The 27,315-nt window shown below is 31.7% G+C and overlaps 1 protein-coding gene and 1 long non-coding RNA gene across 3 annotated transcripts in view; both read left to right on the top strand.

Moving 5' to 3' along the window:
• Positions 1-26,917, top strand: part of LOC130902798 (E3 ubiquitin-protein ligase MIB1) — a 763,066-nt gene extending 736,149 nt beyond the window's left edge. Inside the window, exons 9-13 of the mRNA XM_057815129.1 lie at positions 19,474-19,693; positions 19,983-20,181; positions 24,026-24,336; positions 24,697-25,026; positions 26,752-26,917. Coding sequence (XP_057671112.1) covers positions 19,474-19,693; positions 19,983-20,181; positions 24,026-24,336; positions 24,697-25,026; positions 26,752-26,892 — 1,201 coding nt within the window. The 3' untranslated portion in view covers positions 26,893-26,917. The remainder of the gene's footprint in view (positions 1-19,473; positions 19,694-19,982; positions 20,182-24,025; positions 24,337-24,696; positions 25,027-26,751) is intronic.
• LOC130902831 (uncharacterized) lies at positions 107-5,035 on the top strand. Of its 2 annotated transcripts, none has more exons than XR_009060480.1 (3): positions 107-360; positions 464-739; positions 2,734-5,035. It is a non-coding gene; the product is annotated as an uncharacterized LOC130902831 (long non-coding RNA). The 2 variants fall into 2 exon arrangements; XR_009060479.1 differs by having other exon boundaries at positions 1,574-5,035.
• Positions 26,918-27,315: the final 398 nt, after the last annotated feature.

Genomic DNA, 27,315 nt, shown 5'->3' with positions numbered 1-27,315 from the left:
GAAACAAAAATAATGATATCTCGTCAAAACGAGCACTTTCAAACCATTTTTGTTGTATATTCAACTTTCTAGGCATTATAAAAAAAATTTATCAGGTGTTTTGGTCGTAGTATTTTTACATCCTGGCACAAAACACGATTTATATATTAATCAAAGCTTAGTAATAACGCTTATTTTAGGATCATCGAGAGAATAATTGTCGTATTTACTTTGTATCATACGTTCAGTATTTATTTTATACCTATAGCGTCACAAAATATGGCGGCCTTACTGAAATATTTAAACTATTTACAGCATTTTCAATAACTTTTTTTTCCATATTGATGAAAGAATTTAAAAAACTATTTTTCCTCAAACCACGTAAGTACCCTATTGTATCTTATTTTTCAATGAACCATTGGTAGTTTTGAGAAACTCTAAAAATTTTTTAGTCCCTGTAAGTTACATTCCGTTTCTGTTTTAGAGAGAAAATTGGTAATCGTATCGTTTAACCCTCACAGTTCCGATTTAGTATCTGTAGAGGTTATCATGCTGATTAATTTGCTATGAATATATAGTGCGCGGAAATCATATCTTCACATAATTTTTTATGCTGAAAATTGAATTAATATAATGATTTCTTTACATGCAATATTTCTCAGAAACGGTGTATCCAATCAAGATGATATCACTATCTAAGGAATTCATGTAAAACTTAGCAGTCTTTGTTTGTCGAATATATGCTATTTGTATGATACGAGTGAGTATATTTATATTAGTCACAGAAGTGAAGTCAGAATGATTCTACAATATAAATTTTTCGAGTTTATTAGCAATCGCGATGCAATTATTGATTTTCTAATTGAACATAGTCATCAGAAATGAGATAATTTGTATAGAGTGTGATTAAATTAAGTTAGGTTAGTTTAGAATAAGCTAATAAGCTCGAAAAATGTATACTGTGGAATGTGGGTAATGAATAGTACCAAGAACTGAGCCTTGGAGGACACCAATTTTGATTGATAGGATTGCAAATGTGAGAAGTTGTTGTCCATTATTGAGGTAAGATGTTAACAATTCCAAAGAGGATTGGAAATGCTATAACCCTTTTAATATTGTCCGAGAGAATTTCTAATAATTACTAAAATAATTTAAATTCTTACAAATGCATTGGGACCTGGGATTTTAGTAATGTACAGTCATGAATCCAAACTTGTCTGCTTTTTTTCTTTTCTATAAAATTCTTTTAGTTTAGATGTTGCTAAAAAATAGTAGACACGTGTCAAGCTTATTACTAACTGTTTTTCATATATGCTGTGCTCGGATTTGCCAAGTAAGCTATTTATAATTTTATATAATTATTTAGTGTGCAGCAATTTTTTATTTCCAAATATAAAAATACTATGAGTCAATAATGAACCTTTGTCAAATATTGTGGATCACATTGATTTTGAAAAAGAATTAGAGCCATTTCAAGACAGTGATAATAGTGATAGATAAAAACTATATAGAACTATCTAGCGATGATAATTCTTCGAGTGAATTTGAAGGTATTGCATTGACACACATTTTGGATAATGTATTTACTTTTGAGGATGAAGAATTTAACGGCGAAGCATGAAAAAGTAATTTAGGAGTTGCGTTGTACTGGAATAGGAAAACTGAAAATTTTATACCAGCTGGACAAGAAGAAAGAGGACGTCCCTCAAATAGAGCCAAATTCATGGATAAGACGACAAAGATCACTTGCCCAATGTGCACAGTACAGCTCTGCGATTATTGTTTTGCTAAGAATCATCAAACATCAAACGATGTTTTTCTTTAATTTTTTTTCCTTTTCATTGCAATATATATATTATATCCTCTACTATTTCTAATTATACCAATTTGTATACGAGTATATATATACTAAATTATCAAAAAATATTCTGTTTTGTAAATATTACATGCATTATTAAAATAAAAATAGTTAAGACTGTAGTTTTTTCATCAGTGGTGTACAAAATCGGGCTCAATCCATTCAAAATTTGAAATTTATGTCAGTAAGTCAAGTCAAGTTCCATGACATCCAAGTCACAATGTCTTTTAGAGATGCTTGAACAATTATATATGTAAGAGATTGTTACCGCATCAATAGCAGAAGTACTAATATGAATGAAGCTCTCATAATCACCTATACCTGAAGAAAAAACATTCCTTAGTTCACTATGTACAGTCATTTAACCTGATATCTAACCGTATCTTTGAGAATATTTCGAATATCCAGCCATAATTTGATATTAACTTTTCCTGCCTTCCGCTAATTTAGTTTTCAATGTAATAAACCACAATTACTTCATGTGATGTTTATTAAAACTAATAGGTCTTTTAAAAGTACTTAACCGCGCCCTTTAGCACTTATTAAAATTCAAATTTTCCATCAACATAATCCTTGAAAAACGTAGAAGTTTATAAATACATTGGCAGAAGTAACTTACGTTACGACAAGCAGTGTTTTTGCAGAATTCTATTTTAATTAATTGTATTTTCAAAAAACATAATTATATAAAGTTTTACTAACGACTATGTAGTATCATTATTATTATTTAATTAACAACAGAAGTCAGCTTATTAAGGTTGATACAACGATGTCATCTTGCAAGCCAATAGAATGTGGAGTACCTCAAGGCTCAGTACTAGGCCCTATTTTGTTTCTTTTGTTTATAAACGACATCGCCTATCTAGACATCGGTGGTAAAATATGTCTATTTGCAGACGACACTAGTTTCTCTTGGAGCAACCCTGATCTAACGGAACTTCGTAGGACCATATCTAGTAACCTAATCACCATTAAATCATGGTGCGATTCTAATATCTGTCTCAACGTTTCTAAAACTAAATTTTTATTTGAAATGGGAGTTACATATTGCCGCCTTATCTAAAAAAATTGACTTCCTCCTGTTTTGCGCTGAGATCAGTTTCCAAAGAACTGACCTTATCCATCTCCTTAACAGTTTATTATGCCCAAATTGAGTCGCATCTCCGATATGCTATTCCTTTCTGGAGAACGTGTGGTGCGATTCAATTTGAGCGAATCTTCAAAATACAAAAGAGAGCTGTTGGATATTTACTTGGACTAAACAGCAGGACTCACTGCAGAGACTTCTTTGAAAGATTAAAAATTCTGACTTTTCCTTCCTTATTTATCTTTGATAATTCGTAAGCACGCTTCTCCAATTTCAGAAAGGACGTTACACGGCTAACCATTTAGCAACACGACCTTCACCTACCTACTCCACGTTCAAAATTCTATTCTATTCTAATAAGAATATTTAATTTCGGACATGCTGCATACTGGTTTAATTTTGTTATGAACTTATATATACCCCCACAAAAATTATCGCATCACTCATTATTTTTTAAATCTTTTAAATGTGATGCCTGTTTTTCGAATTTTATTATTATTACGAATTAAAACACCAATAGATTCGCCTTTTGCAATATTTATTTTATATCAGTTCAATCTACAGAGGACAAAAAGTTTGATTTACCAAAACATAGAAAATATCAAAAAAATTGTACAAAACATCTATACAAAAAATGAGCGGTGCTTAAACTAAAACCAGCCAATGAATGTCTAATAGCGTGTGTTGCCGCCCCTCGCCCTAATTACAGCTTCCATTCGTCTTCGAAGGATTCTAAACAGGTTCTGGACGTATCCTTGCGGCATGTTTTCCCAGAGAAGATAAAAAGAACATTTTGAAGATCATCTAGTGCTCTTATTGGTGCCGGATGTTGCTGAATTTGCCATCCTATATGTCCCAGACATGCTCTGATGGGCTACGTGCGGGCCAATTCAGGGTTGGTATCTCGACCTCTTCTAAGTACTGCCGAACCACTCTAGTAGCGTGTGGACGGGCATTATCGTGCATTAACGCAGAGTTATGAGGCATATAGGGCACTACATGGGGTTCTAGGATATTGGTTATGTACCTGTCAGCATTTAGTCTTCCATCATTCACTGGTAGTAACTCCGTGCGACCCTCGAAATAAATTCCTCCCCAAACCATGATAGAGCCACCACCAAAGCTTTCAGTTCGACAGAAATTAACCTGATCGTGCCGTTCACCACGTCGCCTATATACTGGTACACAAATACAGACAAAATCTTGACTCATCCGTGAATAAAATATTGGACCAATCTTGAATATTCCAATTTGCGTGTTCTCGAGCAAATTCCAATCTTGCTACTCGATACTCGATGTTCCCTGGTAAGACGTGAACCTCTAGCTGGCACTCTGGCTCGTATACCATCTTTTTTCAGCCTATTTCGAACTGTTTGTAGATTTATTCAGACATTACGAGCACCAACAGATCTGTTTGCAGCCTTCGAGCGGTGGTATGCCTAATTCTTAACGCCGTTAACCTCAAATAACGATCATCTATTACCGAAGTTACCTTTCCTCGGCCTTGTCCGGGTCTTCTGGTTAGTTGCCCTTTCTTGGTAGCGAATAACAACTCTGGATATGGTACCCCGGCGACGTATCTTTGACTGCGGCCATCTTGTATGAGCGCGATGATTCTAGCGGCTTCTTCATTCGTCCCATGTCTTGTTTAACGTTGAGACACATCCATTATTAACAAAATAAATTTAAATTTTCACTATACAATAACACAATTTGCTTAGTTCTCGATCTCAATGCATTCTCCAACACAGAAATGATTTACTCGAGCATTTTTGCTTCCAACAAAATTTGTAACAAATTGTGATATTTTTTTTGCCCATGATAAGAAACCAGAAATATCTATTAAGTTGATACATATACAGATTGTCCCAAAAAACTAAAATTAAGTATTAGAAATATATTAAAATACCAAAATGCGATAATTTTTGTGCGGAGTTTATTAATTATTTCCTACTCGTATTTTACTAATGCCTATAATTTTGTTACTCATTGTGGTTCTTTTCTGTATATTGAAATTTTATTTTATTTGTTTTAACTTTGTTTTTTAGTTTTTATAAGCTTTTGTCTACAAATTGTAACAATTTTTTGACAATAAAGCATTTCTCTCCTTATCATTTTTGTTTGTTCTGAATTTGTTTATAGCTCTGCAATACTGATACACCAGCACCAATTATATAGCATATATGTATCCATCTAACTACTAAATCAATTTATCTCAATAACAAAGAGAATCCAAGATATAAGGCTAATTAAAAGTGCGGTTAAAACGTTTAGAAGTTAACTTACTTGAGCACACGCAAATCATCGTATATAAAATAGTTTTTTCGACAATATTGGAAACGTACTAAAAATTATGATCATTATATCACATCAAACTAATTTCACCCCTTTTTTTAACTCATTACCTATATTTTTCCTAAATAACATAAAGTGAAGTATAAAATTTCATCTGTGACGGAAAGGTATGCTTTTAATAGCACTAGAGGTTGCAGAAATCTTGCATAAAGTTTAGTCTATAATTTATTCCATAAATATTTGTTTTGTTGTTCTTCTTCTGAATATTATGTTTATGTTTAAGAAAACATCGCGTCCTAAACTTGTGGACCGGCAATATCTCTATGTTTAATCCCATTGTATTATTATAATATTTGTGTTTGTGTTACATCTAAGATAAAACGATGTCTAAATAACCAGAAAAGCGTTACAATTATAATTATATTCGATTGACGTTACCGTATAACTAAATATTTTATTTTCAATTCCACCATGATCTCTTCATTTATTTGAAATTGCTTTCTATGAAACCATATGTGCACTTTGGAAACAGAACACAAAATATGGCGAATGAGGCAAGAAATCGTAATTATAATTTTTTTCTATATACATCTATCCTTCAAGAACACCTTTCTAAAATTTGTTCCAATAATTTTGAAGTGAGTAATTTTTTTAACAAACATATGTTTTCCATTATTATTTGAAGAAGTTTGAGGCCTTGTATTTCCGATATTGGGAAGTCTACGAACGTTCTGATTTTTATCTACTTACGACTAGCCTTCAAAAACACTTTTATAAATTTTCAGCCCAATGCCCCAATTATTTAAGCGTGAGGGATTTCTTTAATTAGCATATGTTTTTCATTATTATTTAAACAAGTTTGAAACCTCGTATTTCTAATATTAGGAAGCCTACCAACGTTTTGATTTTTTTTCTACGTACATCTCACCTTCAAGAACCCGACTCTAGTTTTTTCCCAACAATAGCTCTTGTTTGTCTATTACTCCTTGAAAATAAATGATACACAAGTGGATAATACTTTCATCAAACTATTTTGAAACAGTTTTTTCACTTCAGTACGCTTAGTTATATGTATATATCTTCTATTGACCAAGATTGATTGCTTTGAAATTGTCATATTAATTTTGAGAAGAGAAACTCGGTTTGTTTGATAAGATTTATCGAGTTTCTAACTAGAAATTGATGTTAATTACCATCTAGATTCTCGCTTTAACCCAGGAGTCGGCATTCTAAGGCACTTGTACATACCTAAAAACTTAAAACTAAATTAATATTTAATTTTAAAGATATTCATTGTGAATACAAAATATATCTACGGTCAAAGATCGCATTGAAAATGATTCTTTTAATCAAAATGTTGCTTTATTGTTTTGATTAAAAGTAAAACCGGTGCTATGTTTCTTTTCTTACTGATTAAAATTTTCAGAAATATTGTCAACAATTTTAAACATTATTTATTCGTAGAAAAATCGTAGAGCTTTTTCTAGTTGCACTTTGGCTTCATAATTGGACATGGACACGTCTTTGCTAGAATATTATCAAAAACAACCCACTGAATTTCCAATATAGGTTCCTCTATTTTTAATTTTTTCCTCTTCACCTATTCCTTCGTTTTTTTTTCATGTATTCGCAATTAGCAGCTTCCTGTTCATACTACCACCATCTTATTATTTTTTTAACCCTGTATTTATCGTTCTTTTTCTTTAAATAGGTTGTTTGAGTCTATAGCATCTATGGAGTAATTAAGGTATTCACTAAGAAGATATAGGCAAAAATAACAAATAAGGAGATAGGATGAGCACAAATGAACTAAGACGAATAGAGGGGAAAATGAAGTGGGATAAATGGCGAGTTGAAAAATTAAGACCAACAAAATAAGAGCCAATAAAGATGAAACAACTAAATTGTTATCGACATATCTTCAGAATAAAACCAGAGTGACAAGAACAGTGAAGTAGAAGGAAGTATTGTCAAGACAAGAAGGAATGGTACCATAAAAAAGTCGATAGACTAAATAAGGGAAATAGGAAGTAAGAAAGAAAAACCACTAATTAAGGAGTTCAGGAGGAAGTAAAAACGAATGGAAAAATTGGTTACAAGAAGGACCGAAATCCTCCTCTGATATTTTAAAAGGTAGAAGAAGAGTTTCAATTGAAACAGGATCATCACTCACAAAGAAAATTCAACAATTTGAAATGAGTCTATTCGCTTCTGCACGGCCCTAAATAATTCAATTTCTAAATCACGATGCGGCTCTACCGTGCCGAAAAAGTCGCTAGTTATTAAAATATCTTTCGCGAAAAGAAAAAGTATGAATATATAATATGCAAATCTGACGAAATAATAAATGACAGTTTGTGCCTCATTGACTGAGACGATGGAAATTGAATTTCGGAATGAAAAGGACGAAGTAGCTTTATAAAACTACTTTATCTAAAATGTCATTTGGTATATAAAATAAAACGCCAAGTACTAAAAGCTAATATTTTAACTATTGGCTTCAATATCTTGAAAACCCAATGAAATTTACAAACCATGTTATCGTCTGAAATAATGAGTGAAATTTTTAATATTGTCAAATGAAATTCACATATTTTTCCTTTAAAGATCGTAATCATTATATTCAGTTGGTGTCAACAAAAATTTGTCAAGGTCGTCTCAATGGGTATTTATTTCCGACATGATTCAATCGAGTCTAATCTCTTTCCGCCTGAGGAATTTCTTCAAGTTTGGAAAAAGAAATAGTCCCTCAGGCCAAATGTGTGGAATGTTCAGGTGTAATAGAACTTTTTCTTGTTAAAATTTTCAAGAAATCTATTCAATAAATTAGCATATTATCCACCATTGATTGTTTCAGCGAGGTAGTAAATTTTAATTGCACCGTGTGTATCCCAAAAATGGTCGCCATAACTTTATTGGTTGACAAACTCACCCTAGCCTTTTTTGTCGATACTTCACCCCGATAAACCCACTATTTTTACTGCTACTTGTCTCTGCTGTGTTGTATTTCTTCGATTTTTACTAAGAAAGTGTAGCTGTACCATTTTTCACTCATTTTTGTTGAAATTATTAAAAAATCAATTCAATAAAATGTGATATTTTCCACCATCAATTGTTTCAGTGAGGTAGTAAATTTTAATTACACCATGTGTATCCCAAAAATGGTTGACAAACTCACCTTGACCTTGACCCACTTTTTTACTGCTATTTGGTCTCTGTTGTGTTGTGGCTCTTTGATTATTACTATAAAGTGTTGCTTTTCCCCAACCATGCAAGCAGTTGTCGGTAAATTTATGTTTACATAGATGAAGTCTTTTATAATTATGGGTTGCTCAAGAAAGATGAACACACTTCTCCCACACTTCGTGAGAGATACTAACTGAATAAGCTGGCTGATGTGGTGCTCCCACCTTAGATATCCCAATTTTCTTCTATCCGGTGCAGATGCTTGTTGCCCGGAATTAATTTGTGGTAGTTGAAGCAAACCTTTGCCTGTCAGTCACTAAGTCTTGTTTATATTTTATTGACCCTCATATGATGATTACATTGACCAAGAAGATTGAAATAAAATTTCATTTGTCATTTTTCTTTTTTATTCAAACACCTGTATACGTAGTATTAAAAAAAAATATGAAGTAAATATTTTATCCGCCAGATTAAAAATATTTTTCAACATAATTGTTACGTTATGGATCAGTGAAAGAAGCAACCCTCAATCCATTCTTTTTAAGCTTATTAATTCCTGTTCGTCTTCTGCTTTTTGTGTCTTCGATTTATAAGAAGAAATGGTAATAAAAGGTTGTAATAATCCGTTGCCCCTTTTTCCTTTCACCTATTTTAACCTAATTTATAGATACATTCCATTACCCCCGTATCCACAAAAATGAGACATCTTCCTAATGTTCAGAATTTCTTCCATCTCTTTGATGTTTACGATTCCGTTTCTATAATGGAATACGTTAGATGAGATGGGAGTTAAGATGTCAAGCGTGTGATGTCAGTTTGAACTTTTTCCAACACTAAATTTTCAACTTTACTGCCTTGTCATTACCTCTGACAAAATTTGGGCGAAATAGTCGTGTACATATATTGCGGTAATATTTAATATTCTTCCGGTGTAGTAACTTTTGCTGTTATGTGCCAAATATTTCCTGAATGATTCTACGAATTAAGATTCTGGGTATATCGATAGTTTCGTCTGGTAAATTTTAACCATAAAATCAGTATTTTTTGTTATTTATATGTATTTTTGTCATGTAAAACCCTGTGGGAAGTCATAAAATGGTTTACGAGAAACTTTCGAACTTTAAAGAGATAGCTCTCGATCTAATCAAGACTCTAGATACTTATTTAAGGAATAAATGAAAGATGAGAAAAGGTTGCAATCAATGTCACATTTATTTTGAAAGAATGGGGATCATTAAATCGAAAGAATGTAATAAAGTAAATATGTTAGTAGTAGCCAACGAATCTCTCCAATGTTATTTGTGATGAAATTAACTTCACATATGCAAATTTACCAACTGTCGAAGTTGCTTTTACTTACTATCTGGGACGAATTACTTTTGGATGGAATTCTTTATATATATTAGGAAAATAGATAAATTCAATTTGATTAGTTTGTTTTTAGATTTGAAATACTTTTTTATAATTCAAAAAGTTGCTTAACGATCTTGATATGTTCAAAAAATAAATAATAATTCAAATGTTTGAACTCTACAAAATAAGGGTATATTGATAAAGGCCGTTTGACATCGTGCAAGACAACGTGCATTGCAATACAAGAAAAGATATTTCTTGGTCAAAAGCTTGCTCAGATGAAGTTCAACAGTCTAGTTACTTTTTTCTTGTTCATTTCACTTAGCTTTGTTATTTTTAAATTGATTTAAACTGGTCACAAAATATAAAATAAAAAAAGTGGAAAACAATTACTAATGAGAAAACTAATGTCATGTCTTATACAATTTACGCAGGAAAAACAAAAAATTGTTATTACTGGGTAATAATACATGGGTGATTCCGTTCTAACTGTGATTTTTTGTATTCAAAATTTCAAGATTTTAAAATTTAACTTTTCTAACTTTTTTATGCATATTATTCATCTATTTTACTGTAAAAATAAAACTCTAAGAGGAATTTACTACAACTTCAAAGTATCACGAGCAAGACACAATGTCGGATTTTGAGTTCCACGGTACTGACTCATTTATCCACGGTACTGACATGGTAACTTAAGATATTAAACAACAAGTGCATCAATTTTCCTCAGTTTGATCATAAACATTAGAATTTATAAGGTAATTAGTTTAAATCATTTGTTACGACAAAAAAAATTAATAATTTATCGGTAAATTCTAGGAGTGGACATGACACGGTACTGACATGGTAACTTAAGATATTAAACAACAAGTGCATCAATTTTCCTCAGTTTGATCATAAACATTAGAATTTATAAGGTAATTAGTTTAAATCATTTGTTACGACAAAAAAAATTAATAATTTATCGGTAAATTCTAGGAATGGACATGACACGGTACTGACATTCAAGTGATGTAGTATAAGTTTTCTTTAAGTGGCAAGTTATATTGTATAAAAATAATGTTTAAATATCTTAAGAATTATTCAATTAACACAAAATTTTTATTAATTGATTATTAATTAATGACTAGTACAAAAAAACAATACAGGACATTGAATATCACAGTTATAATGGAATCACCCACATATATAATGGAAGGGACAACATTAGAACCTCGTTTTGGGTTCGGCTGGCAGCGGTTTCAAAGGTTTGTAATCATATGTGTTTAAAAATACAGGGAAACTTGAAAATATTAACTAACAGAATCATTTCTACTGCTATTTCAGTAAGAAGAGAGAGACAAGTCAATTTGTCAATTTTATAACATATTTCGGCCCCTATAAAACATTCAATAATATAAAAAATCATGTCAAATTTATTTTTAAGGGAAATAGTTTATATGCTGGTTTTCCATAAACCGTAAAAAAAATTAAGAAATTTGAATTAACACTATCTAAGATGGCAAAAAATCCCCGAGGGTATTTCGGTTGACAATTAAAATTTAAGCTTTTTTAACACTTCCACACGTAAAAATTTAGCTTGTTTGGTTCATATCCATAACAATCACTTTTTTTAAACGTAATTACTGGATTTCTAGTGGAATTAAGATTAAAATTAAACCGTCGCGTCGAAATGACACATACTCATTTGAAAACTTTTATTATATTAATATTCATGTTTCTTAGTGTGAATATAAAACTATTATAAGATCTAATTGTGTTAAATTTTGATACACATCCACTTACTGAACACAAAACTTTAACTTATTCATCAATTAATATTAAATGAGAACATTTCCATAAAAACGGAATGATTACTTCTCCTTTGTTTTTTTTTCATATCCTGTTTCCATTAATGAGGAAAAAGATGAGTTTTCTTCAGTAATTGCGAACCTGGTAAAGTACACTTGAAAACTTGGCAACAAAACACTGCTTAACGTAATTATTATTATCGAGAAAAATTGAGAAACAACGGAGCTCTATTATTTTTTAACAGTCCATAATTATTAGTGTAGTTTAAGGCAACCAAATAGTAGAATACTAAATAAAATCTCTCTAAATATCATACAGTTCCAATTACAAGCATTTAAATGTTTCAACTACTACCTATTAATTTATATATTAATTATTCAACTGTTTTTGACTAGTTGATAACACCTTCAAATGCACTACTATAAATCATTTTTCCATTGATCGATGCATTGCTGGAAGTCTTCTTTGGTGAGTGCCTTTAGGAACTCTGCCGTTTTTTTGCTTTACCGCTCCCATCGGGTCCCTTTCAAAGCAAATCTTTTTCTAACCTTTCTAACCTCTCAAGGAAATCTGAGCAGAACCATTGACGAAAGAGGTTTTGGTCAGAAGTTAGATTTTTTGTCATGTGCAATTTCTAGTGTTAAATTTTTCTAACCGTTTCTTTATCGGCGTTTACAGTCTCGGCAATCATTCATCTGTTGATAATTCAATATTAGAGCACGATCGGCCTTGAGAACCCCACTCTAGCTGATAACAAAGCCACACTTAAACTTGGTAATATACCCGAAAAAGATGTTGATGCGCATCATTTGAGGTTGAAGAAAGACAAGCCAATTGAATTTGTTTTTCTTGTAGTATTTTTAACGAAATATGCTTATCGATACTTATCTCAGCAGGTAGTTTTTTTAGGATCTCCGTACATATAAAAAAGAAAGAGATGCTATTGGTAATAACTGAATTATTGTTTTTGAAAACTTATTATATATATTGAACTAAATTTTGTTTTTGTATTGCATATTATGACGATTACAACTTTTTGAATCGTTATATCTCAGAAACTGTGGCTCGTAGGAAAAAAACATACATATATACAAAACGGTTTTTGTATATAATTTTACGATCTACATTTTTTGTCTCAGCTATTTTTATGATAAAACTCACTATTTTGCTGGAAATCGCGAAAACCCATTTTTTTACCTTTGCCATTTACTTACCTTTTTTTCCATACACAGGAACGATGTGGAACAATTTTCAGCTTGTTGGGTATTTATGTAACTTCATTCTTATTTCTTGGTCTAATTTGACCGACTATTAAAGCAGTTCTTGGGTTTTTCTAAGAGAATTAAAAGTTTGGTTCGTTTTGTCATCGTTCTCAGTAAATCAACATCCTAAATAGGTTTTTAATATCAAGTACGCCCATTGCAGCGATCATACATTAGTTACCAATTGATTCAGAATCGATTCTAAATTTGACCCGCGACAACTAATGTTAGAAATCCACAAACAAGTATAAGGATGTATACAAGAAAATTATAGAAAATGTACTAAATATTTGTGTATTTATCTATTCACACAACCCGAATGGCAACTAATAGATGGGAAAGCACATACATCAAAGATAAAACTAAGTAAAACAGTGGGAATAAACATCAATATTTTCAGATCAAATATTCTTAGCAATTGCAGATAATTGCATAGTAATTTTGCCAAATACGAATAATAAGAAAATTACCAAATGGTAACTGATAACTGAAGATAATTTCAGGAATCTTTCCATCATGTCTAAACAAGAATTCCAACGAGTACTAACTGCTTGAATGAGCATCAGTGTTTGGCCTTCTTTGTTTCCTTCTGCTAATAGTTCAGCACTAACTAAGTGTTTGAAATAGGTCACAATACATTTTATTTGATCAACTAAGTTTTAAAATTTTGTATTGCTCTTATCACAGACTACAGATGATACACATATAGACAAAGTAGAAGTAGAGATGCTAAAGATTTTAACCCTGACAAGTGATAACTAATAACAACAGTGGGTAAAGTAGATAGTAGCTATCTGATTATAGTATTTTTTTTGAACAAAATAGCATTTTGTTTTAGGATAATATGCAAATAAATAAACTGAAACAGTAAAAACATAATATAGTGTAAATAAAAGACTGTAGATTAAGTTTAAAATGATGTAATTTAAATAATTAAAAATGAAAACTTATTTGAAAAAAAAAATATTGAATGTCGATATCTACATTTCAATATCGAACTCCCTATATATCGTCCAAGGAAGTATTAGTAATAAATAAAGATACTTCTAAGTAATAATATCGATATATCAATATCAACAGTCCCATTTTAGTGGTGAGCATGAAAATTACTAACGATTTCACAAATTTCAAGTTAATTTACGTTTTTAATGAAATTTTCAACTAGGAAAACAAATGTCTGAATATGCATAAACTTCAATCTTACTATCTTTGAAATTTCCTATTAAAATTTTACTTAAATCGAAACTCATAAAAATTCTTGTTCTTTCTTATTGTCTAATTCAGAATTTTTAAAAATCCAAAACAATTCCGATAACTTTATCTTTATTAATGTGAGACCATGAAGTGAATATCCAGTGGCGGCTCATGGTAGAAAATTTTAGCTGTTCTGCAATGTATCCAAAGAAAACTTACCTTGTAGAAGGTGGTCTTTGTCAAATATCCATTGATTTTATCGGCTTCCATGTTGAATTAATGGATTATTGACATGGAAACGCTACATTCTTACCCAGGTCTTTACTATAATTTACTACTTTACTTTCTAAAGAAAATTCTCAATATTTCAATCTTTAGAAATAGCACGAACAATTTACACAGATTTAACACTTTCATTAACATAACTATGTTGAGAGATTGTTTACTAAATAGCAGTATGATCTGAGACCTTAGAATTGCACGTAAGTAAGCCGAAGCACTTTTAAGTGCAAGAAATATAAAAATATCCATTTTATTACGTCTAAGTAGAGCCCATTCAAATGCTGCTCAAAATTTTATTAATTTAATAATGTTTGTTGATATATACTTAATCTTCGAAATATTCTGATTATGCTAGTATATATTCAACTAATAAGCATAATTAATTGAGCTATAATATCGATTGATCCTAATAACTCATATTTCATGCAATTATAAAGATGGCTTCTAAAGTTTTCGGGACTTTCAATTTATTCTTTATCGTCATCAAAAAGTAAGCAAGGAAAATAATATGATACATTTTTTGTTATAATTACAAATATTATTGCAAAATATCTGGAGTAAATCTTCTGATATAGTTTTTACCCCTGCTCACACCATTTGTTTTAATAATATTTAGCAATCAATCAATCCTTCGTATGATTATGATTCTTTTGTTATTTATTAAGTTAAAAACAACTTCCATACAGTACACAAACTCTATTATAGTATATTGTTATTCAGTTCAAATCGTCCTAAAGAACTAAACAGCTCGAAAAGTCACGAAAAAAGCTATTTACTCGACTCGTACTACACGTTGCGCTGGTCTGAATGCAGTGAAATGATGATTAGTAATATTGCATGATGAAAAATGTTATTATTAATACATTATGGAATTTATTAATTATAGTTCTTAATTGCGCTCTCTGGTTTTACAACTCTTGTGCATTAACCGCCCCTGGTCTAATTTAATAAAAAACCCTCTAGATAAAGTTTAGAGATGCAGGAATTCAGATGAAGATATATTGATTGAGTTATTTAGAAAATATTAAAAGCTATATTTTTTATCATGAACGTGTGTTAGGTCAGGATTTATTACATGAAAGAAGAAGAAAGAAAGAAAATCATTTATCTCTCAATTTTCTACAAAATGGGTTACAGACAATTCGGTTCTATCAATTATTCTTTCTATACTATAATAATTGACTCTATTCTATATAATGATTTCAATTTTCTTGCATCCCATTATTTTCCTTCTACGCTATTTTTTTCTGCGAGCTCTGTTTAATATTAATTCACGCCAGCTGGCGTGAAAGTTGCTCTTGAGAGGCTGGAATTCGTTTTTGATGTGATTTTTTGCACAAAATCCAAATTTTGTCACATAATTCATCTATCAGTTTTTAGTAGCGTCTTTTTCCTTTTTAATCATCTGGTGTGTTGAGAACCTTTATTTAACATCCTCATTTTCTTAAATTTTGATCGTCGGTTTCTATCCTCGCCTTAGTAATTCAATCGAAACTTTCATTTCATTGAAATACATACGGCGAATGAATCGCTTCTCTATAATAATATCTGTTATATTGTTATAATTGTAATGTTATATAATTAAATTTGAACTTGAATTTATTTCTGAAAAAATAACGAAATTGGCGCAGTCAGTAGGTTTATCGAAATACCGAAGGGTTATACAAACAGTAGAATTGACTTTCACATCTTTAACGTTTTAATGCGATCCACCTTTCCGTAGATTAAATACTAAAACAACCCTCCAGTGAATTACCACTATTTTCCAAGGAGTCGGAGAAGATATCAAAATCCAGTTTCGTAATGTAAGCGCCAAATATTTTCTCTTTTTTTTAAATTATAAAGTAAGATTCAGGTTTTATTCAATACAATATAATCCATTTACTTTGACCAGTATACCTAATACTTTCTATGTGCTGAGACAAATTTGAACCTGCTTCGACTTGTCGGTCTTCTATTATGGCAGCATTATAGTGAGATCGTGTTTGTAGGATTGGTCTTGAAACAAAGATACTTATATCATGTTCAAAAAGTTCCAAATAATATTCTCACGAATATTAAAACCTATTTATAGTGAACAAGTAGTAACTTTGAAGACTGTATATAAACTGGTATTAGCTGGAAAAGAGTCCGTTAAGCACAAAGACTTCCTTTGGCATAAGAAAATATGCAAAATATAAGCAAATTTGCTAGTCTAAACTTAGTTAAGAACTTAAAATTCGTACAGTTCTATGCAAAGCATTTTAAGAGACGATTTATATAAAACAAGAGTGTTTTTTTTAATACGTTTCGACTTTTATTGTAAATGAAAGTAAGATCTATGCCTATAACCCTAAGTCAAAAAATCAGAATAGCACAGAAAAAAAATAATTTTGAATAGCTCACATACAATTTTTATTATATTTTCTATTATTAATATTTTTTTAATTCTTTGATCAATATTTATAAAGAAAAAAATTATTGAAAATTCAAACATTTGTAGGTAGTTTAAACATTTTAGTAAATATACACTGAACATATGATACAAAGTAAATTCGACAGATTATTCTAAAATAAGCGTTATTATTAAACTTTGATTAATCTCAAAAATGGTATATAGATCGTGTTTTGTGCCAGGATGTAAAAATACCACGACTAAAACACCTGATAAAGTTTGTTTTATGATGACGTCTATGCTTAGGTAAATAAAAATGTTAAATTTTTGCGATTTTAAATTGAATATTTACTTTCTGACATTATTTCATATCAAGAAACAGAAAATTGAAAACCAATTATTCAGCTCATGCTAAGAAAAACCTTTAAACTAAGTCAAATATCAAAATGTTTTCTCAAAGTAACAGGGCATAATGGGATAAGAGTTCATTGCAAATGGAACTAATATAATTTTCTGAAAAAAGTACAAGAACTTTTACGAAACTATGTACGAAGGAAAAACTGAAAACGGCCAACGATTTTCTTTTCCATCATCACATGAAAATCTTCCTTTTTGTCCACTTTTGTCCACCGTACGACCTTTAAGTAGTCTAAATAAATAAAAGTGCTAAAAAAATAAAGGTTTGGTACCATTCTTTATATTGAGAAGTTCACTACAAAGCAGATACAAGGCATTTCGAAAGAAGCCTTCCAAAAATGCTTTCACTTATGGAATCAACGTTGAGATAAGTATATTGCTAGCCAATGACTGTACTTTGAAGCAGAGCAATTGAAATTCTATATTAACATTTTACTTTGTTTTTAAGAATTTACCTTATTTTTTAATCTCGTGTTATTATTTGAATTTATCTCCAGAAATGTGAACTTATTTGATTTCGTGTACTAATTTGATATATGTTTCCAGAGCAAAATATAGTTGTTATATATAATTTTCGAAAAATTATAAACATTTGATTAAGTTTTTTATTGTGTAGTTAATAAAATTATCGTAGGACCGTTGGTATAAAACGGAATGGCATAAATTGGAATAACAAATTTTGAGCCAATAGTACTTTTCAAACAAAGTTTTATTCACTTGTACACATAATTATTTAATTCGTGGAGTAACTAATTATGTAAAAATAGTAATAATCACATTTTCCGTTACCGTTTCACAAAATGTTATATAAAAAGAGTAAGGGATCGTCTTAGAACATCTTAGGCAGCGAAGTCTTTGCCAAAAGAGAGCAACGACCTAAGGGCACGCCTGTTTTATACGATATCCGTATAGATTGATCTTAAGTAGCCGAGAATATATTCGAATATATATTTGGAAGGATGAATATGGAAATTTTAGTACTGCCCGAGGATATCAAAAAGTATGCAAATAAATGGAAAATAAAATCGATGGAAAATCATTATATTTTATTACTTATTTAATAGGAGTTATGAATTGAAAAAACGAAACATGTCTTTATAAAATAAATTTTATTTTTATTTTTATACCATAGAAAGTATGTATAAAGGCTCGCGTGAACTAGCGAAAAAATACTACAAAAATGTAAACAAAGAAACCTAACCAACATATCAAAAAACCGTCATTGGTACGGAGACGATTCTGAGCAATCTGGGGTGTTCCAACCGTGCAGTTACCGTTATCATCATCATCATCTATCAGCCATCTTCCATCCACTGCTGGATATAGGCCTCCTCTAGTTTAAACCATCTATCTCTATCTTGAGCTGTATGTATCCAATTTCCTGCAATTTTCTTTACATCGTCACTCCATCTTGTTGGCGGCCTGCCTCTACTTCTCTTATCCATTCTTGGCCTCCACTCCAATATTCTTTTCGTCCATCTATTATCCGTCATTCGGGCTACATGGCCTGCCCATTTCCATTTCTTTTGGGCTATAATTTCAATAATGTCCTTAACGTTTGTTCTTCTTCTTATGTTCTCATTTGTAATTCTATACCTTCTCGTAATTCCCAACATTGCCCTTTCCATTGCCCGTTGCGCCACTCTCATCTTTCCTGCAGTTTGTCTCGTGAGGGTAAGCGTCTCTGTCCCATAGGACATCACAGGTATAACACACTGCTCATATACTTTTCTCTTTAGGCTTATTGGAAAGTCTGATTTCAAGGTACTACTCAACTTGCCAAAAGCTATCCATCCTAACTGTATTCGACGCTTTATCTCACAAGTTTGATTATCTCTTCCTATCCTCACTTCATGGCCTAGATATTTATAGTCATATACTTGCGCTATCTCACCTCCATCGGTAATTATGTTATCATTTGTTGCCAGATTTGTCATAAATTTGGTTTTGTCTAGATTTATTTCTAGGCCAACATTCATTGTGGTTCTTTTCAAATCCGTGGCCATCTGCCGAGCGTCTTGCATATTGTCGGTGATTATGACGATATCGTTTGCGAAACACAGGTGGTTTAGATACTCACCGTTATACGGTTTCTGTTTTCACACCGACTTAGGTATCGTTTGGGAACCGGAACCGTTTCCAGGACGGTCTTTTCGATACTTGGTTGATGGCTAGTACTGTTCCAAGAACGGTTCAGACTAAGGGGTTACAACAAATCAATATAAAAATTGTTTCTACCGAAGTTTTACCAATCCCTACAATTTTAACTAGCATAAAAGAAATCAACGTCTCAAATTCTGACATGGATGTTTTGATTGCCACAAAAATGTTAAAATTATCAATATTTAAAAAAAATGCTATGATGAGTAATTGAAATTTTTTTATTGCTTTCCAGTGCTATGAAAATATTGCTAGCAAAATTACCAAGACCATGGATTGTGGATGAAAAAAAAGACGACGGATACACTGCTCTCCATTTAGCAGCTCTAAATAATCATGTGGAAGTAGCCGAACAATTAGTTTTGAGCGGAAAAGCCAACATGGATCTTCAGAATGTCAATTTACAAACTGCACTTCATCTCGCCGTTGAAAGACAACACACTCAGATTGTTAGGGTGAGTAAATTTTAAATTAAATCAACCTTTGCTATGAAGAGATATTTCATTCGGTACAATTACTAAACGAATTTTCCGTTAAATGATGTAAAGCTTTTTATTGTAATGAATTTCATTGCCGTGTAGAACTTTAACAACGTTAACTCAATAATTTAGAAAATAAGACAATTTTCCGAGTTCCATTTCTAATTTTCACTCTTTATCGTTCTGCTAATTTTAAAATTATTGCAAATTAGGAAACGCCCTGGCTTTGGTAATTGTTTTCACTCAACATAATGAAATTTTCTAGCTGTTGGTAAGGGAAGGTGCTAATTTAAATATAGCCGACAAGGACGGAGATACCCCGCTACATGAGGCGTTACGTCATCATACTCTCTCTCAACTGCGTCAACTTCAAGACGTACAAGATGTAGGAAAGCTCCTTATGGGATTAGGGACACAGGGATCCGACAAAAAGTCATCTGCGAGTATTGCTTGTTTCTTGGCAGGTAAAAAAAACTTTCTTATAAATATAATTGGAAATATATTATAAGGTACAAATAATTATTGGAAAAATTATTTGAATAAGGTATTTTGAGTAGCAAGAACTTTATTGATGATTCTGTAGTAGTCAGCAGTAGTCAGCTCTAGTTATGGTACAAACATTATTATTATTCAAGAAATTAATCTCTCATCCGAACTAAAATATTAGATAATAAGTACGCAAGTACATATAACCTAATTGCTCATTCTATATAAAAATTATCAGTCTGTTTCGTTATTGACGCCGCGCTTGCACGAAGAAAATTCGGAATATTTTGATTTTTGTTTACAAAAAATTGAATTCAATAAAGATCCGAGAATATTGAAATTGATAGCAAAACCTGACGGTATTTTTAAAAATAAAAATAATTTTATTATAATTGTTTAATGTGAGGTATTGATATTATTTATTTAAATAGAATATTAGGAACAAAAAATAAATCCATTTTAACAAGTTTAGAAATTGTTTTCACAACAAAGTGAAGGCGAGTATCTAATATGTATATCTAATGTCAGTTTGAAGGTATAAAAAAGTAAGCTTACTATATATACACACATCTCCAAAAGTCTTGGCCCCCCTTAGTAATTCTTCGCAAGTTTATTTTCATTTGAGGATTTTTTGTTTGCAAATACTTGTTTATCTTATCATACAAATAAAAACAATTACAAAGCAAAAACTTGTATTCGTGTAAAAATAAGCAGAATTTTGTAAAATAAATCCGAAAAAAAAAACAAAATAAAATAAAAAGAAAAAAAGGTGTATACTGAAAATAGCATAACTTAATAACTTGTGTTTCCACTTCTTCTTGTAATTAATTCTCCAACCCGTCTTGGCATGCCACGAATTAGCTCATCAATAACATTATTGGGCATATAATGCCAATATAAAAGCCAATTCCGATGCTCTTCGGCCCATTGGCGACGTTCAACTCTATGTCGAGGTAGAAGTCTAGGTACCCTTAAAGGTCTTCTTGCCATGAGATTTAAAAAATGCAACCTCCTTATGGTACTTCTCTAAATTAATCTTCTGTAAGTATGCAAAAAATGACTTCGAAGGGCTGTTACCGTTATTCTTCGAATGAAATTAGTCATATACTGATCTTCCCTCTCTGAAGTCACTTTAGGTCGACCAGACAACGGCCTTCGTGCAACGCCACCAGTTTCTTGAAAAAGGGCCACTACCCGCCTTATCGAAGTTCGCGGCATATTTAAACGCCTAGCAATCTCATGATTTGAGAAACCCTCTTGGTGTAGGGCCACAATTCTTGCTCGATCAAATTGAGAAATCGGATTTCCTGGCATCTTAGACAAACTTCAACGAATACTTTCTATACACACTACAATTCAAAACTGACTTCTATTACAAAACTTTCATACGAAAACAAGTTTTTGCTTTTATTTGTATGATAAGAAGGTATTTGTAAACAAAAAATGCTGAAATTAAAATAAACATGTGACAAATAAACAAGGGGGACCAAGACTTTTGGAGGTGTGTATATTTTCTAAATTTCTAAACACCATACAATTTGGATTTATAAATTCTTGCGTTCCCGCTCGCACTGACGATCTCGTTCGTGTCGTGTTACGTTCAAGTTCGAGTTCGCGTTGAAAAACATTTATAAAGTTTTTGACTTTCCTTTGTCGCTGTAGATTCAATTGACACTATTTGTAACAATCAGAATTGTCATTTCACGTAGCCACAAAATATTTTTCGTATTTATTGTGTCATACAATATATTCATGACCTATTTGATCAATATCGTCAATTGCGTAAAAAAAAATTAAGGGGATTTTGAAATTTTGTGCACTCATTATTTTATCAATGTTGCCCTTGCTTCCGTAATTTTATTTTTCAAATATTTTGCTTACGCAACCTTCACTGTATTTATGGTGTCAAAATTTATTAGTGAAGTTAAATTTAGGTGACAATAAATCTTTATCATGCTATGTTATTAAAGTTGTGAGAGTTTTTGTTTTATTTTGAAACAAGAAAATAAGATACTATCACTCCAAAGTTCAACTTTGGTTGTCATCAAGTACGAACTCCCGCATTACTATGTTAATAAGTAAGGGCTGTTTAGTTCTCATGGGGAAAAGTAGGTAGTTCGAAAACAGGGATCGTCTAAGACAAACACACAAATAACAATTATGCAAAGATCACACGAATAATATACAGGGTGATTAAACTGCATTTATGCAGTCTCTAACGGGCAAATAATACTTGGTACCTCAACCATAGGCGAATGTCATGACAACATCCGTCTTGGGTCGAAGGTATATGCACAAAAATATACAAAACGAGACCAGATGAGTTGTAGAGATTTGTTATTGCGTACAATAAACAAAAAAAGACGAATATAATTAACACCGACGAAGACAATGATTTGGTAGTTGAGCATCTGAATACAAGCACCACAAAAATTATCAGAAATATAGGTATAAGACAATCCAATGTATTGTAAAATATATTTTTTGTACGTTATCTGTTTTAATTTTTACTAAAATGTGTCATAGATGACAATTTTGGGTGTATCACACTAATCACCTTGACTAATTAGTATATAATAATATAAATAATAATATAATGCGTGCGGGGAAAAGCTGTAATTGGTTTTAGAAAGACCGGCATTTTTCCTTTAAACAGATATATATTAACCAACGAAGATTTCATGATATAGAGCGAAGAACACATACATTTAATTTTGTCAGGTGAAAAAAAGGAACCAGAGGGTGGATACCCGGCAAAGATAAAGTAAAAGTATCAATTCCCAATAAGGATGAATTAGAGCAATCATTCTCGCTTGCTAAGACACCTGATTATAAAAATTGGGGGAAAAGGAGATTTACGAAGAAAAAAATAGCCCCTTTGCAGTGGACGAGCCAATAGCTGGTCCTAGTGGCGTAAAGTTCAAGCCTAAGAAATCCAAAAACTATATAAAGACATCTGGTGGCTCAGGAAGTGATGAGGTTTCATAACCTGATTCTTCTAGAGATAAAGACAAGCAGCCGTCTGAAGATGCTGAATGTATTTTTTACGTCGCCCTGTTTTCCCAAGACACAAAAGGCGAGGTTAGGATACAGCGTCTTTTATGTAACCTTTGGGCCCACGAACTTCAATACAAAACGCTATTATCCTTATTATCTTACAATTTTGTGGGCTGACGATAAAAGTGTATTTAATAACTTCAGAGAAAAATACATTTTTGTTCAATTATTTATATATCAAAAAATTCATATAACAAATATTGCCAAAAAATAAGAGTCTAACGTGTCTAATGACAAAAATACATAATTTTTGGTAAAGTATTTATAACTGTGATTGATTGATGATAAACAACTAAGAGCGCTATTCAATACATTGAAAATATACAAGGTATCCCGTTTGAAGTAATAAAATATTATAGTTTGAATTTGGCCAATGTTATCTTCAATATTCTAACACTCAATTAGGCGGTCCATTAAAAAAATCGTATGTTTGATTTGTCTAACTACTTTTGTATCATCCAGAATAACTGGAAGTAATTTTAAACGCATTAATGTCTATCTGGCTATTAGAAAAAAATTATATATTATCAATATGAAAATAGTTTCGGTAGTTCGGATTTAGAATGGAGCTAAAATAGCACATTTTTTCCTGACAAGCATCTGCACTCAGATAAAATAAGTTCATAAAAGATTATATTAATGCGAGAAGACGTTTTTGTTGCTACTGTTACATCATAAAAATATAAATACCGTATAGTTAATTACAATATTACAATACCAAAATACAGCATAAAGAACCACTCCCCACCAATTCCAAACTTTCAGGCAACGGAGCTGATTTAACCATCAAGAACAAAAAAGGTCAAACGCCCTTAGACCTCTGCCCCGATCCAAATCTCTGCAAAACTTTAACCAAATGTCACAAAGAAAAACAAAGTGGAGAAATGGAAATGGGATCCCATCAAAACATCCAAAACTCTAACGTGAACTCTACGTTAGAAGAATGTTTGGTTTGTTCTGATGCTAAGAGAGACATATTATTCCAACCGTGTGGTCATGTGACTTGCTGTTCCGCATGCGCACCGAGAGTCAAGAAATGTCTCATTTGTAGGGAATCTGTGAGCACTAGAACTAAGGTATGCGAAAAAATTATCACGTTATCAAAAAACATTTCAATTTGTAATTTGAATTAGAATAAAATAAGTTTGTAAGTTGAAATTTTTGGAACCGTTGTTGATATTCATACTGAACACACTGTTTACACTACCACTACACCAACACTCACGATTACACTGTCACACGCCCGTTTCAATAACTAATTTATAGTCTTCAAAGACTGAAGGTAAATTAAACTTTAGTCTCTGAAGACGATAACTTGGTTATCGAAATACGCGTCATATTATGTAATTGTAAATGTTGTTTAGGTTAGGTTCTGTATAAATAAATTTGTATATAGTTTTTATCACCTAATTTTGTGCAACATATTTTTTTTGTAGATTGAAGAATGTCTTGTTTGTTCCGATAAGAAATCTTCAGTTTTGTTCAAACCTTGCAATCACATGTGTGCGTGCGAAAGCTGTTCTCAAATTATGAAGAAATGCGTCACTTGCCGCGCCCAGATCGAGCAAATGGTACCAATTTCGGTATGTGCTGGCGGATTAGGTACTATTTCTGAAGTTGAAGCTGACGTAGAAGAAGAAATAAAACCATCAACTAGTGAAACGCCTATAGTTCAAGGGCCTATTATGAATAACGGAGGCAGGGATACTACTGGCACAAACGATATACAGAAATTACAACAACAATTGCAGGATATTAAAGAACAGGTAAGTAATATATCATGTATATAACGTAATGTAATTATTTCGAAACATTGAATTCCTCATTCTTTCTAAAAGAAGGCACTCGAACACTCTTAACAAATATTGTGGTTCAATCATTATTATGAATACTTGTTCGTTTGACTTTCTCTAAGAAAATAATTTCTCAAATCAAACAATCGTAACCCAATATATTTATGGCTATATTAGGGTTCCATATACACCGCGACTCAAAGGATGTATTTTATTTCTTGCTGTGATACTACTGTGGAATGGATCTGGCTACCAGATATCTTAGTCTTTTATTTCAAACGCTATCAAGTGTAGTGCTCTGGAGGTTCATAGTGTTTCACACTTTGAGAGATGCGGATAAAGGTTTCGTCACCTACACGACAGAATCTGCACACTGCATTCTCTGCTTAGTATAGAGTCTAGGTGTCCATTGAGACGACAGCGCCCTGAGAGGACTCTTATTAGTGTTCGTAGGTTGCTCTTGCCTAGATTGATACATTTAACAGATCTTCTCTGATTATAGCTTCCTAGGAGTGTCTTTGTCTGTATGAACCCCTGTAGATTGTCCCATTATGTGCTTTTACGCTTATCTACCTTCTTTTCCAGTACTTTTTTTGTTATTCTGTAAATGATACTACAAAAGGGTTCACATCCTTTGTAGAGTTTGTCTTATTCTACTTAACAGAATTTATTAGCTACTTCGTTTCACTCCACTCCATTGTGTCCCGAAATCGATTTTTTTCTTTATTTTTCTTTATTTTTCTTGTCTATATCATTTAGCTTGTCCAGGAATTTCCAAACCAGTTTGGATTTTAGAATATTGGAGCTCGAAGTTCTACTGGCTGCTTGGCTATCAGACGGATGATTACCTCCTGTTTACGATAATTCCTTTCTAGATTGAACTGGTCACATATTTCGATTACATAAATTTCTGCTTGTAGAATGCTTAATGTGCTACCCAGGTTTTCAGAGTGTTTGGTTCCAGGCTCGTACATTCCTATTTTAGTTCTGTCTGCTGCTTTAGAGCTGTCCGTATACCATTTAATGGCATTTCTGTTTATTTCCATTATGGTATTTTGATCCCAATGAATTTTACAGCTTAGTATTGCTCGAAGCTAAACTTTTTCCCAGATTTTTTCTTGTTAACTTGTTCTCTGAATATTCTGGGTAATGTATTTTCCGCCAGGTAAACCCTGTTACCCCATACTAATTCTATGACGTTTCCTTTTGAAATAATTATGTCGAGTACACTCATCTTTTACAATTTCAATTTTTCAAAATGAATCTGAATTGTTAACTAAATTACACAGACCAATGAAATGGGGTTGTAAAAACATTCACTGGAATCTCTTGTATTTTCGGTACATTTTTTAAGAGATGAAAACTCAAAGATCCATCAATCAAGGAATCAACATTATTGACGACTTTTTTATCAATATTTTCCAATAAGGCACACCAAACAACATTAAAACAATTATTGAAGAAGTGTTTTTTCCATCCATGTTCAATGTTAGTTTATTTTCTAATAAATTGTGAATTACAAATACATATGGAAGAGAAGATGTTTTGCAAAAAATCTGGAAGAATTTGAAAAACTAAGATTAGGGCACTGTCCATTTTAAAGATTGCCATGATCTAATAAAAAGTCTAGAACAAATTATTCAATATAATACTATTCAGCCATCAGACTTAAATATATATGCTCCTGTTTGTTTTCAGACAATGTGTCCAGTATGCCTCGACAGACTGAAGAACATGATCTTCCTTTGCGGTCACGGACTTTGTCAAATGTGTGGTGATCAAATGGCTGAGTGTCCAATATGCAGAAAAGCTGTTGAAAAACGGATTCTTCTCTATTGAGTTGCATCATTAACTAATCTGAAAATTATTTTAAAAAAAAGAACAAGATGATTATGACAAAAAAATATTGACTCGATACATGATCAGGCATTACTCATAGTACTAGTACCTAAATAATAACTATAGTTTCAATATGTAGTAAACTGTAGCATATCTATAATTCTACTTATATCAATTGATTATTTATCCTCTAAATTTGATATTGCCAAAGTTATTTTTCTTGCAATTAAAAGCTACAATAATTTTAAACTGATTTTTTCACATTTAATACCATTTCTGCTAACTTCCAAATCCTCACTAGTGACCCCTAGTTTATGGTATTGCCATCTTCTTTCAATTCCATTTTCACACAACAAACAACAAACAAGGCAGCTCTTATTTACCATTTTATTATAATAACATCAAGCTATTAGCTGCTTTCTA

Source organism: Diorhabda carinulata, chromosome 2 (assembly GCF_026250575.1).
Source record: "Diorhabda carinulata isolate Delta chromosome 2, icDioCari1.1, whole genome shotgun sequence".
NCBI classification, from domain to species: domain Eukaryota; kingdom Metazoa; phylum Arthropoda; class Insecta; order Coleoptera; family Chrysomelidae; genus Diorhabda; species Diorhabda carinulata.
The sequence above is the reverse complement of the archived record's forward strand: the minus strand, read 5'-3'. Positions and strand labels throughout refer to the sequence as shown.